The 12,797-nt window shown below is 26.7% G+C and overlaps 1 protein-coding gene across 1 annotated transcript; it reads right to left on the bottom strand.

Annotated features, from left to right (window-relative positions):
- Positions 1 to 4,452: 4,452 nt before the first annotated feature.
- LOC112792925 (UDP-glycosyltransferase 87A1) lies at positions 4,453 to 8,182 on the bottom strand. Its single transcript, XM_025836197.2, has 2 exons — positions 7,611 to 8,182; positions 4,453 to 5,532 (listed from the first exon to the last, which is right to left on the bottom strand). The coding sequence occupies exons 1-2, from the start codon at positions 8,092 to 8,094 to the stop codon at positions 4,598 to 4,600; spliced, it is 1,419 nt and encodes a 472-aa protein (XP_025691982.1). The 5' UTR covers positions 8,095 to 8,182; the 3' UTR covers positions 4,453 to 4,597.
- Positions 8,183 to 12,797: the final 4,615 nt, after the last annotated feature.

The following is a 12,797-nucleotide window of genomic DNA, read 5'->3' as shown; positions in this document are numbered from 1 at the left end:
AGAAGGATTGCCATATATTCTGGAACTTTAAGGGATTCACTTTTATGGCAACTACTGTGTTAGTATACTCATCTGGCTCTTTAATTTGTTGCTCTGCCATTTTTCGATATAGTTATATTTGGTTCTGGCTGGTCATCCTTTTCCTGAAATTCTCCTACGATTTCAGTTGTCACATCACTTTTTAGTATTTTTTTTTGGATCTTATAGTACTGATTAAGAATATAACAAAGGCTCAAATATCAGACAAAGGAATTGAAGAGAGTATTGTTTACCAGAATTCTAATTCAAATGACAGTCATTATAACGTTATTTTTCTGTAGAATTACTTACATAACTACACTTCATCAGAAACAGACCTAACATTTTAGAAACAGAAAATGAATTTATAAAGAATATCACATTATACAACACACTCTAAATGCATGATGCACAACATAACACTTCATAGCAAAGCATAAATATTTCCATGATAAATCCTTCCGTCCATTTTTCGAGTGCATCACCAACATTTAGTGATCACAGTATACTGAAGAGAATTGCTGCTATGGTGATCTCAACAATCAGGATCCTTACTTTCTTCAAATATAATCAACCAATCAAGATGGATTAGCAGCTCTCAGGAACTTACAACCTGACTAAGAATTACAGTAATATCATCAAGCTTTCCACCTGATACAATGATATAATAGTGTGGTTAGCCACAAATTCAGAGAAAAATAGTCATTATAAAATTGCTAAGATTAGTCTCTAGGTAAAGATACGAATAGTAGCTTGCATGATATCATAAATTCAAACCTCCATGAGCCTTGCAATACACAACTGTAAGAAGGAACGGATTTTCAGACGTGAAAATTTCACGACATTATCGTGTTGATTCTCATCATTGATCAAGAAGGCAGAGCCAAGTATAGACCCATAGAAGGTCAAGAACATCTAATCAATGGTGAAGTGGAAAAAATAACACTGCCTGGAAAAAGAAAAAAAAGCACATAATAATAATAATAATAATAATAATAATAATAATAATAATAATAATAATAATAATAATAATAATAATAATAATAATAATAATTTTATATATATTTTTATCCTAATATATAAAGGAATACAAGAATCAACATTTTTAATTATGTTTAAAAAAATATAATAATCTATTTGTTTAATAAGAATTAAATTCATCCTATTTGATTTTAATAATGGAGTTGCTACAAATAAAATAAATTTTATTTTAATTTATTTGAATAAATCTAAAAAAAATCGAAATTTTTGAGTAATTCATATTTTCTTTTACTCCAGTATCCTTTTTAATGTTTTTTTTTTGACATCTTTATTTTCTTTTTATTCTAATATATCTAGTTTAATATATATATATATATATATATATATATGACTTTAATTTTAGATGTGTTCATAATTTAAATTATACATAATTATATTATTTTAAATATGTTGTAAAAATTTGATGTAGTATTTTAAATATGCTTATGACACATTTAAAATAACAAATAATAAAATTAACTTATTAATTAAATAATATTACCTATTTACTTCCGTATCCAATTATATTTTAGTTTCATATGTTTGTGTTTAAACATTCATTTTTTTTTCTTTCTTGCGTGATTATTTTTGTGGTAATTTTTTATTATTTTACATATGTTTATAACACATTTAAAATAATAAAATAACACATAAAATACTTTTGATACACATCCAAAATAATAAGACAACACATAAAATATTTTTAGTACACATCCAAAATTTATTTAATTTATGCTTATATTTTTTTTAACAAAATAAATTTTTAACACATCCAAAATTTGTTTAAATTCGTATTTATATTTTTAATTACACACTAAATAATTTCTTAACACATCCAAAATTCATCCAAAAATAATTATGTTCATTATTCTTGTTAATTAGAACTGAAAAAATTATATATACCCATCTTAAAACCGAAAAAAAATTATTTTGATAGTATTATTTTAATTTTAATTTTAATTTTAATTTAATTTTAATTTAGTTAGAATTTGATTTTAGTTTGTTAGTTTTGTTTCATTAGGTTTAAATTTAAATTTAAATATTTTAACTTTAAAAAGATATAATTTTAAATTTTAAATATATAAAAAAAATTTAAAACATAATATCTAAAAATAATTATTATAATAAAAAATAACTAATTAAAAGATAAAGTATAAATTTATAATAGATACCTAGTTTCACACTTGCACCGATACTTTGTTAGCTCTTTTGAAATGGAGTCCACTGGGGCAGCTGCTAATCATAAGGGAAAGGGAAAGCTTTTTTTCATTATACACTAGGGTTTTTCTTTTTTCTCTTTTTTTTCATAAAAGATTTAGTAAGTTTTTCTGGACGGAAAAGGCTCAGTAGTTAGTATTTGGGATGAATCCTTAGGCCCAATAATAAAGCTTTTTTTTGTGACAAAGCTTCTTATTTTATTCATAATACTTTTTTAATATTTATTTATTTATTTTAATAATAGATTTTATCTTTACTTAAGATACTAATTATATAATACATATAATTTAAATTAAAAGATATAAAATACATTTTTTCAAATATAAAAACTTAGGATAAAATACAATTATAATGACAAATTTTTTTTGTGTGGTTATTCTTTATCATTCTATAACATGTGATATATGATATCTTGAATTATACTTATTTTTAAGATAGTAATATAATAAATCTAATTTAAATTAAATATATTTTAAAAATTAAAAGATATAAACTAGACTTATATTTCAAATAAAAAATTTAAAAATTAAGACATAATTAAACGAATGCTCTTATTTGTGTTCTTTATTATATAAAATATAATATCATAAATTTTATTCATATATAAATATTAATATTTAACTATTTTCTTTGATATTTAACTCTTATGTTATATTTATATAGGATTATGAAATTTTGGTTGATTTTACACTTTTAGTTTACACATTTTTTAAAATTTATATATTTTTTATAATTTTATATATTATTTTTATTATAATTCAATTCTTTCAATTATTTTATGATTGAACCGATTAAATTTTTAAATTAATAAATCAATAATTAAAACGGTTTAATAATTGATTTGATTTTCGAAACATTGATTTCGCTCCAAATGTTAGTTTCGATGACTATTATTGTAACCCTTGATCCAACCAATTGAAATAAAATATTAGAATTTAATGCTCAATTTTTTATTATTATAATACGAATTATTCAATAAAACTTAATGAATATTATTATTATTATTATTATTATTATTAGAAGAAGAAGAAGAAGATTACTTAAAAAAATAAAAAGATAAATATTAAATTAGTATTTTAAAAATTTTGATATTGATAAAATAATATTTAAATATTATTATTAACAAAATATCTCTAAAATATTTTAAAATTTGACAAAATTACTTCTAACATAAAAATATGATGTCACAGTAAATAGAAATGCTAATATGACCATCAAAAGAGAATTTTAATAGTGACAGAAAACTCCGACAACATCAAAACTACCACCAACCCTTTCTTCTTCTTCTCTGATGGTGGGACCTAGTTAGCCCCTGCTGAAAGAGGACACCGACTTTTACAACGTATCGAAGCGCTAGTGGAGTAACGGACATGGCAGATGACAAGAGAGCCGGAGAGCTGGTCGAGTCGATGCCTTCTTGACCGCGATGCTGAAGAGCGTGGGATACGAGGTAGCAAAGGCGGGAGGTTTCGGGGTCGCCGTAGATTTCAACAACGCTGCACTTTGATCTTCACGTGGCTTTTCGTCGTCATCAGAGAAGAAGAAGAGAGACGGATGTTGGTGCTGTTGTAACTTGGGGATTGGAGAGTTGTGGTTGTGGGAGCTGGTGGCACATGTTGTGGTGGTCGCGGTGGGTTCAGCGAGGGTTTTGTTGTGGAAGAGAGGGAAGAAGAGGGTTTGGAGATTGAGGTGGTGGTGGAGGTGGCGGCAGTTGATGCGAGAGAAGAACAGATGTTCAAAAGTGAAGAAGTGGACATGAGTAAACGCGTCGCCCTCCTCCATTACACTACAGTGGGTTGTACTCTCTTGCGTTGCTAGGGGCGGAGCTAGATGAAATATTAAGGGGCCAAAAATATTTATATAATAAAATAAGACTAAAATAAAATTTTAAGGGAGATTAAATTAAAATTTACATATAATTTATATGTAAAAAAATTAAAATTGCCACTATGTGGCTCCACCCTTGTGCGTTACCATCGTGCATGTCCTCCCTCACCAGCGCCGACGAGGGAAGAAGAAGAAGGGGTTGGTGGTGGTCTTGATGTAGTTGGAGTTCTCTGCCATCATCGGAACTCTCTTTCGACAGTTATATTAGGATTTTTTGTTTGCTATGATGTCATCTTTTATGTTAGGAGTAATTTTGTCAAATTTTAAAATTTATTAAGAACTATTTTATCAATAACAACAATCAAATACTATTTTATGAGCATTAAAATCTTTCGGGTAATAATTTGTTATTTATCTCAAAAATATAAAGGTCGTATAACATGACATACCCAACATAAAGCAATAATTGAGATTCTCAAATAAATCTTCTTGCTTATTATTATGCACTACCATTTTATCCATTAGGCTTGAACACCACACTTGATGTTATATTCTTCAGAAATGCCTTGATATTAATTTGAGAAGACCCACCTTTTGCAATTGCAAGATGACACAATCTCTGAAGCTCTTTAGCCCTTTTTCTCATACCACTTCCAACAACACTATCCAATTGCATGAATTTCCTGAGTAACGTAACAATTTCATCACTTGTCACCAAAGCATCACTTCTATCATCTTTCTTCACTCTCCACCCAACCATCCAATCCTCAACTATCATCTTACTAATCAATGGTTGATCCAATCCTATTGGGAAGGTTAAAAATGGAACACCACCATAAACACCTTCCATTATGGAATTCCAACCACAATGTGTCCAATAACCCCCTATTGAAGGATGTAACAACACTTTCAATTGGTCACACCAAGGTACCACCAAACCCACCATGTTGTTGTTACCAAAAATCTCTTTTATTCTAGAACCCTCTTCACGTATAACCCACAAGAATCTAACACCACTTATTTTCAAAGCATTAGCAATTTCATCCATTTGTGCACTTGAAACCGAAAGAAAGCTTCCGTATGAGATATACAAAACAGAATTAGAGGGTTGGGTATCTAGCCACGCTAAATAATAACCGTCGCCATTAACATTTTTATCATCAACATCACTTCTTGTTCTTGAATTTTCTTCTTCAAGGCTAAAATAAGGTATGTTTGGGCCAACCGTGTAAATGGGTGTTGAGGTTTTTACTCTCATAGCATCAATGACTTTGGATTCTAAGTCATAGAAGGTGGGCAATAATATGCAATGTGATTTAAGCATCGATTCACAACTTTTCATAGCCCAATGCAACACTCTCTGGTTGTTCTTGTCAAGAAGAGGAATATCCGCTAAACGAATCCAAGATTTTCCAGGAATATAATCTACAAGTTTGTCACTATTTCCTCCTGCACATTGAAAATTTTGTTTCCTTGTATAAATATTATAATTAGAAATATGATATCAGTACAAATGATACTACTTATTGGTGCTATTAATTATAGTAAATTTTTTAAACTATGAAAATTGTACATAAAAATTGATATCCTATTATAAGAATACAAGTATTGATTGATCTTACTTTAATTTCCAACAACTCACAGGTCCACACAGGTTAAATATGATTGTCGTATTATCACATGTCTTTTCCGTTGCTTAAACTCGACAAGTACAATTCTATGTTGAATTCTTAATAGAAATACAAAAAACAATACTCATGTGTTTTGTTCTGACACGTACTATGCCTTTTTTCAAGTGAACCTGTTACTTATCTTTTTTTTTTTGTTCGCACCTGTCACTTATCTTTGTTCATGCAAGTTTCTATGACGATTTTTTTGTATGATTGTCGTATTGATTGATGCATGTTACCAACGATTTGTGAGAGAGACAAAAAAAAAAAAAAAATTGAGTCTCAGCGCGGCTGTAATTCTCAAATTTTATTATTTCCCTCACAAATTGTTTTTACTATACTTCAAACCGCTTCTACCATATTTTTAATAGTTCGCTTCATTTTCTTTTTTTTTACTATTTTTTTATCTTATTGTTACTGTTTATAAATTGCCAAGAACAATTTTCAGTGACTTTTAATATGGCAATAAAATACACAACTGTATTATAATTATGCATCACACTAAATATAATTCAATATTCAAAAATATTAACCTATCTATCACCTTTTACATTTTTTCAGTAAATTTTAAGAAAGGAGACCATTCCGATAAAGATATTAAAAATATTTTTTTTAAAGATGTTTACATGTGTTAAAATATTATTGGATATCTTTATTAAATCGGTTAATAATTTATTTTTTAATAAACCAGAACAAATCGGTTTATTATAACAATAACAATAAATCTAATTGTTCGCACTATAATTATTAGACCCAATTTGATCCGATCGATTTACACGATCTAAACCGAATCATGTTTAAATTTTTTGATAAAAAGATAAATATATCCCTGATTTTTGTTTAAAAAAAAATCATAATCCAGTGGATTATGTAAATTGGTTGGTTCTACTGGATCTAATAACAATTGAGTTTATTGTTATTATTATAAAAAATTGATTTTATTCTAATTTGTTAAAAAATTTAAAAATAATCAATTTATTGATACGTCAAATAATAATACAACACATAAATATCTTTAAAAAAATATATTTTACGCGTCTTTATGGCGTTCAAAAGAATGGTAAGCAACATATATACTTAAAAGGTTGTTAGTTGTACGAAACATCTTCGTTTGTTTCATCTAAAAATAGTAATATGAATGGTAAGATGATTCAATAAAAATATTAAATTAAATATGTTTAATTATTTAATAATTGATAATATTATAATTATATAAAAATATTTATATAAATATGTTTTTATGAAAGTAGTTACTTATACAATAATAATAATAATAATAATAATAATAATAATAATAATAATAATAATAATAGTAGTAGTAGTAGTAGTAGTAGTACTTATTACAAGTGTAGGAATATTTATATAGCTAATGTGATAAAAAGAAAAGAGCTAACAAATCCTCGTGAAAGTTTTACATTTATACATTATATTTGGCTCATAAAATTATTCATTTTAAAAGTTTAAATTATAATAAAAATAATATTATTTATTTAATTTTTGTATAAATATTTTTTATTTATTTTATGTTATTTTTTTATTTTTAAATTTTATTAAATTTTTATCGAATTCTAAATTTTTTAAACATAAAATTTTAATACCATATTATAAAATCACTCATCCAAAAAATAGAAAAAAGTAACCTAAATAACTATATTTCTAACAATAAACAAATATTTGAAAAAAAAACAATTATTTTCTACAAATACTATATATATAATATTTTTCTTAACAAGTTTTCTTAAAAGATTAATAAGGGTAATACTTTTTTATTAAAATTAATTATTTAAATATTTACATTTTTTCTTGTTACTTTTTAATGTTGAAAAAGATAATACACAAGTGAGATATCAAACTTACCTAACAGGTTTTGATGATATTGGTGCAGCAAGTTAAAAGAGTGCAGCCAGAATTCGGAAGCTGTAGTGGTCCAAAAAGCAGCCACCGGAATATTCCTCCGATTTGCAAGAGCTGCAACCCAATATAAGAAAGCGTCGTAGATGATAGCCGTGGGTGGTTGGTCAACTATTTCATTGAGTAAGCTGTCTATGGCAGGTTCCATTTTGGTCATAACGGCTTCCACGGTGCTACTAAAAGAGGGCGATGATTCGTTGGATACGAGATTGGGAATGGAATGGATTCGAATGTTGTTGTTTTGTTGTTTGGTAATAATGGAAGGGAGCCATTGTTGGGTTACAACAAAGGTGATGTGGATGTTGGGGTTGGTGGACACAATGGAATTGGAGAGGTACATCATGGGGTTTATGTGGCCGCAAGAGGGGTACGGCACAACCACCATGTGCTCATGCCTCGCCGCTCTTGGAGGATCATCAACACACTCCATCAAAACCTATAGATTATTGATTATTCTTCTCAAATGCTCACACACAATAAACTACCTTTCATTTATAGTAATCTACTCATCACAAACATTCTCGCTGAGTTATTGTGATACATTTTGAATATAATACTCATTAATATTTGTATAACATGTATGTTTATTGTGTGTTTAAATTGTGTCTTAATAAAAAATAAAAAAAATTAAACATATTTGGACACATTTATATACTATATCACATATCAGCATATATAATTTTAATTTTTAATATATATTTTTAAAATAAAATTAAAAATAGTATATATTATTATTTATTAAAATAAAAAATATTTTAAATAATTTGTGTAATTAAAATAAAACATGAGTAAAGTATCGTTTTTGTTCCTAACATTTTAGATAAGTCCAAAAGTTCATTGTTCCTAACACTTCAATAGTCCTATTTAAGTCCATAACATTTTAAAATTGATTCAATATTATCATGTCAATAGGGATCCGTTAACAAAATTGACCGCGGAACAAAATTTAGACGATTTTAAAACGTTAGGAACTTAAATAGAACGAAAACGTTGGGGACGAAAATGATACATAAAAATACATTTTAATTTTATCCTTTAATAATATTATTTTTTACTGTGTATAATATTCAATTATTTTTTAATCACATCTAAGTAAATTACACTTAATCACACTACTTTCATTCTAAATAATTTTTTTATATTTTTATATTAACTTATAACTTTAAGTGTAAAATTATAAAAAAAATAAAATGATTAAGTAAAATTTACTTAAATGTGATTAAAAAATAATTGAATACTATATACAGTAAAAAATTGATATTATTGAAGGATAAAATTAAAATTTATTTCTATATATCGTTTTTGTCCTCAACATTTTAGTCCTATTTAAATCCTAACATTTCAAAATCGCCTCAATTTTGTCCCGCCATCAATTCTGTTAACAGATCTCTAACGGCAAGACAATATTGAGTAAATTTTGAAACATTATAGACTTAAATAGGACGATTAAAATGTTAGGAATAACTTTGAGACTTACTCCAAACGTTGGAGACAAAAACGATACTTTACTCAATAAGACATTAAAAATAATAAAAATTAATTTATATTTTAATATCAATAAAATATCAAAATATTTTTACAATTTATCTAAAAAATAATTTATAATTTATATATATATATCAATGTCTCCGTATCTTATAACATTTTAATATTCATCTCTCGGCGTGTCCTGTATTAATATTCATCTTATAACATTTTAATATTCAATAAGACATTATACATTTATGTATCAATATATTTATGTATCAATATACATGTGTCATATCGTGTTCCAACATATATATTGATACATAAATATATAATGTCTAATTTTAGTATATAAATAACATTTTTGATAAGAATAATATATTATGTGTACACAAAAATAGTCACAGAATTAACTAATAATATAAAATATATTAAAATATAAAATATACATTAAAAATTAAATTAAACCATATATATATTTATATACAAATGTATAATAATTAATTTATTAGTCGATTTTTTATATTCAGGCAATATTTTTCTTATAAGAAAAAGTTATTTATGAACGTTCATTTTTATATTTTTCCCTCAGATTTATTACCTCTTTTATTTTTTAAATTAATAAAAAATTCATGCATTTACATATATATACGTTTAAAAATACTCTATCCTTGAATATATATCAAAATTATTAGTCATGTATTTTATATACTTATATGAAAAAAAATAATATAGTAAGTTTACTAAAATATCTCTCTTTTTATAAGTTTACAGAGTGATTTGTTTTAATTTTTTATTTTAACTTTAAATAAAAAAGATATACATAATATAAAAAATTATATACCAAATAATACATATATAATACTCCTAATTTAAAAGGTACATTCTATTATACATATACTAGCTATTATAGTTATAATGTTTCAAAAAATATATATTACTAAAATTAAAATAATACTTTTTATTATTTAGCAACATCTTTTAAAAAATATTATTAAAAAAGTATTATTAAAATATAAAAATATAACTTTAATTTTAATAATATTTACATGATCATTCTAGTTATAAACATACTAAAATCTACCCATATAAAATTCTAAAAATATTACATGTAGAACACTTGCTATCACATACGGAGACAAAACAATAAAATAAAAAGTAAATGCATCTTTAATTTGCTCAAATATAACCATTTTTCATTTGTTGTATTTGTGTAATATTAAATTTTAAATTATTTAATTATGTAACTTATCCTAAAAAATATATAAATAATAATGGCTAACTTTAAAAAAGAATACATGAGAAATTAAATTCACGTGGATATATATATATATATATATATATATATATATATATATATATATATATATATATATATATATATATATATATATATATATGTGGACCTATTTGAATAACTCGCTCCTAGCTAAGTCCTACCAGATACTTAAGATAACTAGATAAGTGACTTAGCTTGCTCTTATGACAACATAGTAAAAATGATCTTTTATATATTTAAAAAAGGTTTAATTATTTTGTAAGTCTCTATAATTTTATCGAATTTTTAATTATGTCTTTATATTTTTTTTTAATTGGATCTCTTTACGTGAATTTTTTTTAATTAATTCCCTGTTAACGTTTAACGTCACAAAAAACGTTCGTAAGTTATAAAATGACTTATTTACTCCTGTCTTCCACCTATAAACATTCCATGTTTGTGACTTATTTGAGGTTTCTCTTTTTCTCCGTTTTTCATTTTCATTTTTCATCTTTCATAAACTTATGGCTCAAAGTCAAAAAACCTCTTTCATTCTTTCTTTGAGAAGCTGTGTTTCCAGCAGCCCCAACTCGAAGGAAAGAAGACACCTGTGTTTCTGTGAAGAGACAATTACCGTCTGACGTTTCTCAGCCGTTTCTGACCATAGTAAGAGGTAAGTTACTTGTGGGAAGATACCAAAATGAAACTTTTTTGAGTGGATTGGTGATTTTGAGTGGATTGAGGATGATGACGGTACAAAGAATGAGTGGCCAAAGAAAAAGGAAAGGAAGGTTCACTGTTTTTGCGGTAATACTCTAAACCTTCAAATTTCAGGGACAACAAAGAATCCTAATAGAAGATTTATTTCTTACCCTAACAAAAGATGCAAATTTTTTAAGTGGATTAATGAAGTTGGTGCAAGAAGTGGCGTGTCTGCTGCTGCTGTTGGAGTTGTTGGAACACAAAATTGTGCTAAGTTGGAGGGTGAAATAAGAAAATTAGATGCATAAGAAAGAAAGATAGAGAGGCTAAACGTGAAGATGGAGAAATTGATTGTTGAAGCCAAAGAAATAGATGCTTGTGTGGGTAGATTATGTGATGAGTTCAATATTATCTAAGAATAAGTTGGGAGATTGGATGACAATATAAAAATTCAATGTAAAATGTAATATATGTTATTTATGTTTTTGCTAGTCTTAATAATTGGAAAGTGGTTTGCAAGAGTTTAATGTTATTTGTGTTATGAAATTCTAATGTAAGGGATTCTATGACTTCAATCTAATTACTGTTAATTATATTTAGTTAGAATAAATTTTGCATTTTAATACATTTTGTGTGTGCTTAACAATGAAATCATAGTTGGAAAGAAACTTTATCAATGTGAATATTTAAAGTTTTATTATTGCTCAACAAGTTGCAAGAAAAAGTGGCCATATAATAAGCCACATATCTAAATATCCAATAAGTAAATGTTTTTGTAAATCATACATATACAAAATATCACAAAATAAATGGTCATATAACATGCCACATAACTAATTCAAAATAAAGGTCCAAGAATATCTTCTCTTTAATAACATCCGTAAACTGACCAAGTGACTTGAACTCCAACTCCACCTTAAATACATATTTTCTACTCATTTTAGCCTTATTATATTTAGGGTATTTTCTCTTCTGAATTATATCATCCAGATTTTCCTCATAGCTATCAATATCTTCAGTTTCATAACCCTCAGAAATCTCTCCAACTTCAACATCATCCCTAACAGCGGCATCATGCACAACAACATTAACACCAGCAGTTTGAGCGTTGTCATTTTCATTTAACGGGCCATCAAACCCTCCCAAAAGCATTTCCAACTCCACCGTCATTTCCATCTTTAACATCAAACCTGAAATGATCCTCGTGATCTCCATCATCAGCACCATCATCAAATTCTATCCTCCTCACTAGATGCCTCTGATTCACCTTCAACTTCTACTTCTACGAAACCATTGCCACTGTACTTAGTTTCAGTTGGAACATAATCCTTATCATTCAAACATATCTCAACACCATTACCTTTCTTGCAGCCATCAACAATACACACCGAGCAATGCTTAACAGTCTGTGACACTAATAACCTACCCATTCTCATTGCATCTCCATCACTCATCAATTCTCTAAGACCCGAGCTCAATTAACAGTCTGGTTCACAGTACCATATCTTAGCATACCCTTTGTACCCTAACTTCTGCAGCTCACTAACTATTTGTTACAAACTCCATTCATCGAGCTCAAAATGCATATCTTCCAACATACCCTTCCCCCCAAATATTCTAGCACATTCCCTATATCATGAAACTTGCCACTGTGATGTATGTATATGGTAAATTTCGAATCCCCATCACTACATTAATAAAAACAG

This window comes from Arachis hypogaea, chromosome 1, assembly GCF_003086295.3.
Source record: "Arachis hypogaea cultivar Tifrunner chromosome 1, arahy.Tifrunner.gnm2.J5K5, whole genome shotgun sequence".
In the NCBI taxonomy this organism is placed as follows: domain Eukaryota; kingdom Viridiplantae; phylum Streptophyta; class Magnoliopsida; order Fabales; family Fabaceae; genus Arachis; species Arachis hypogaea.
Note: the sequence above shows the minus strand (reverse complement) of the source record. Positions and strands in the feature narration are given on the sequence as shown.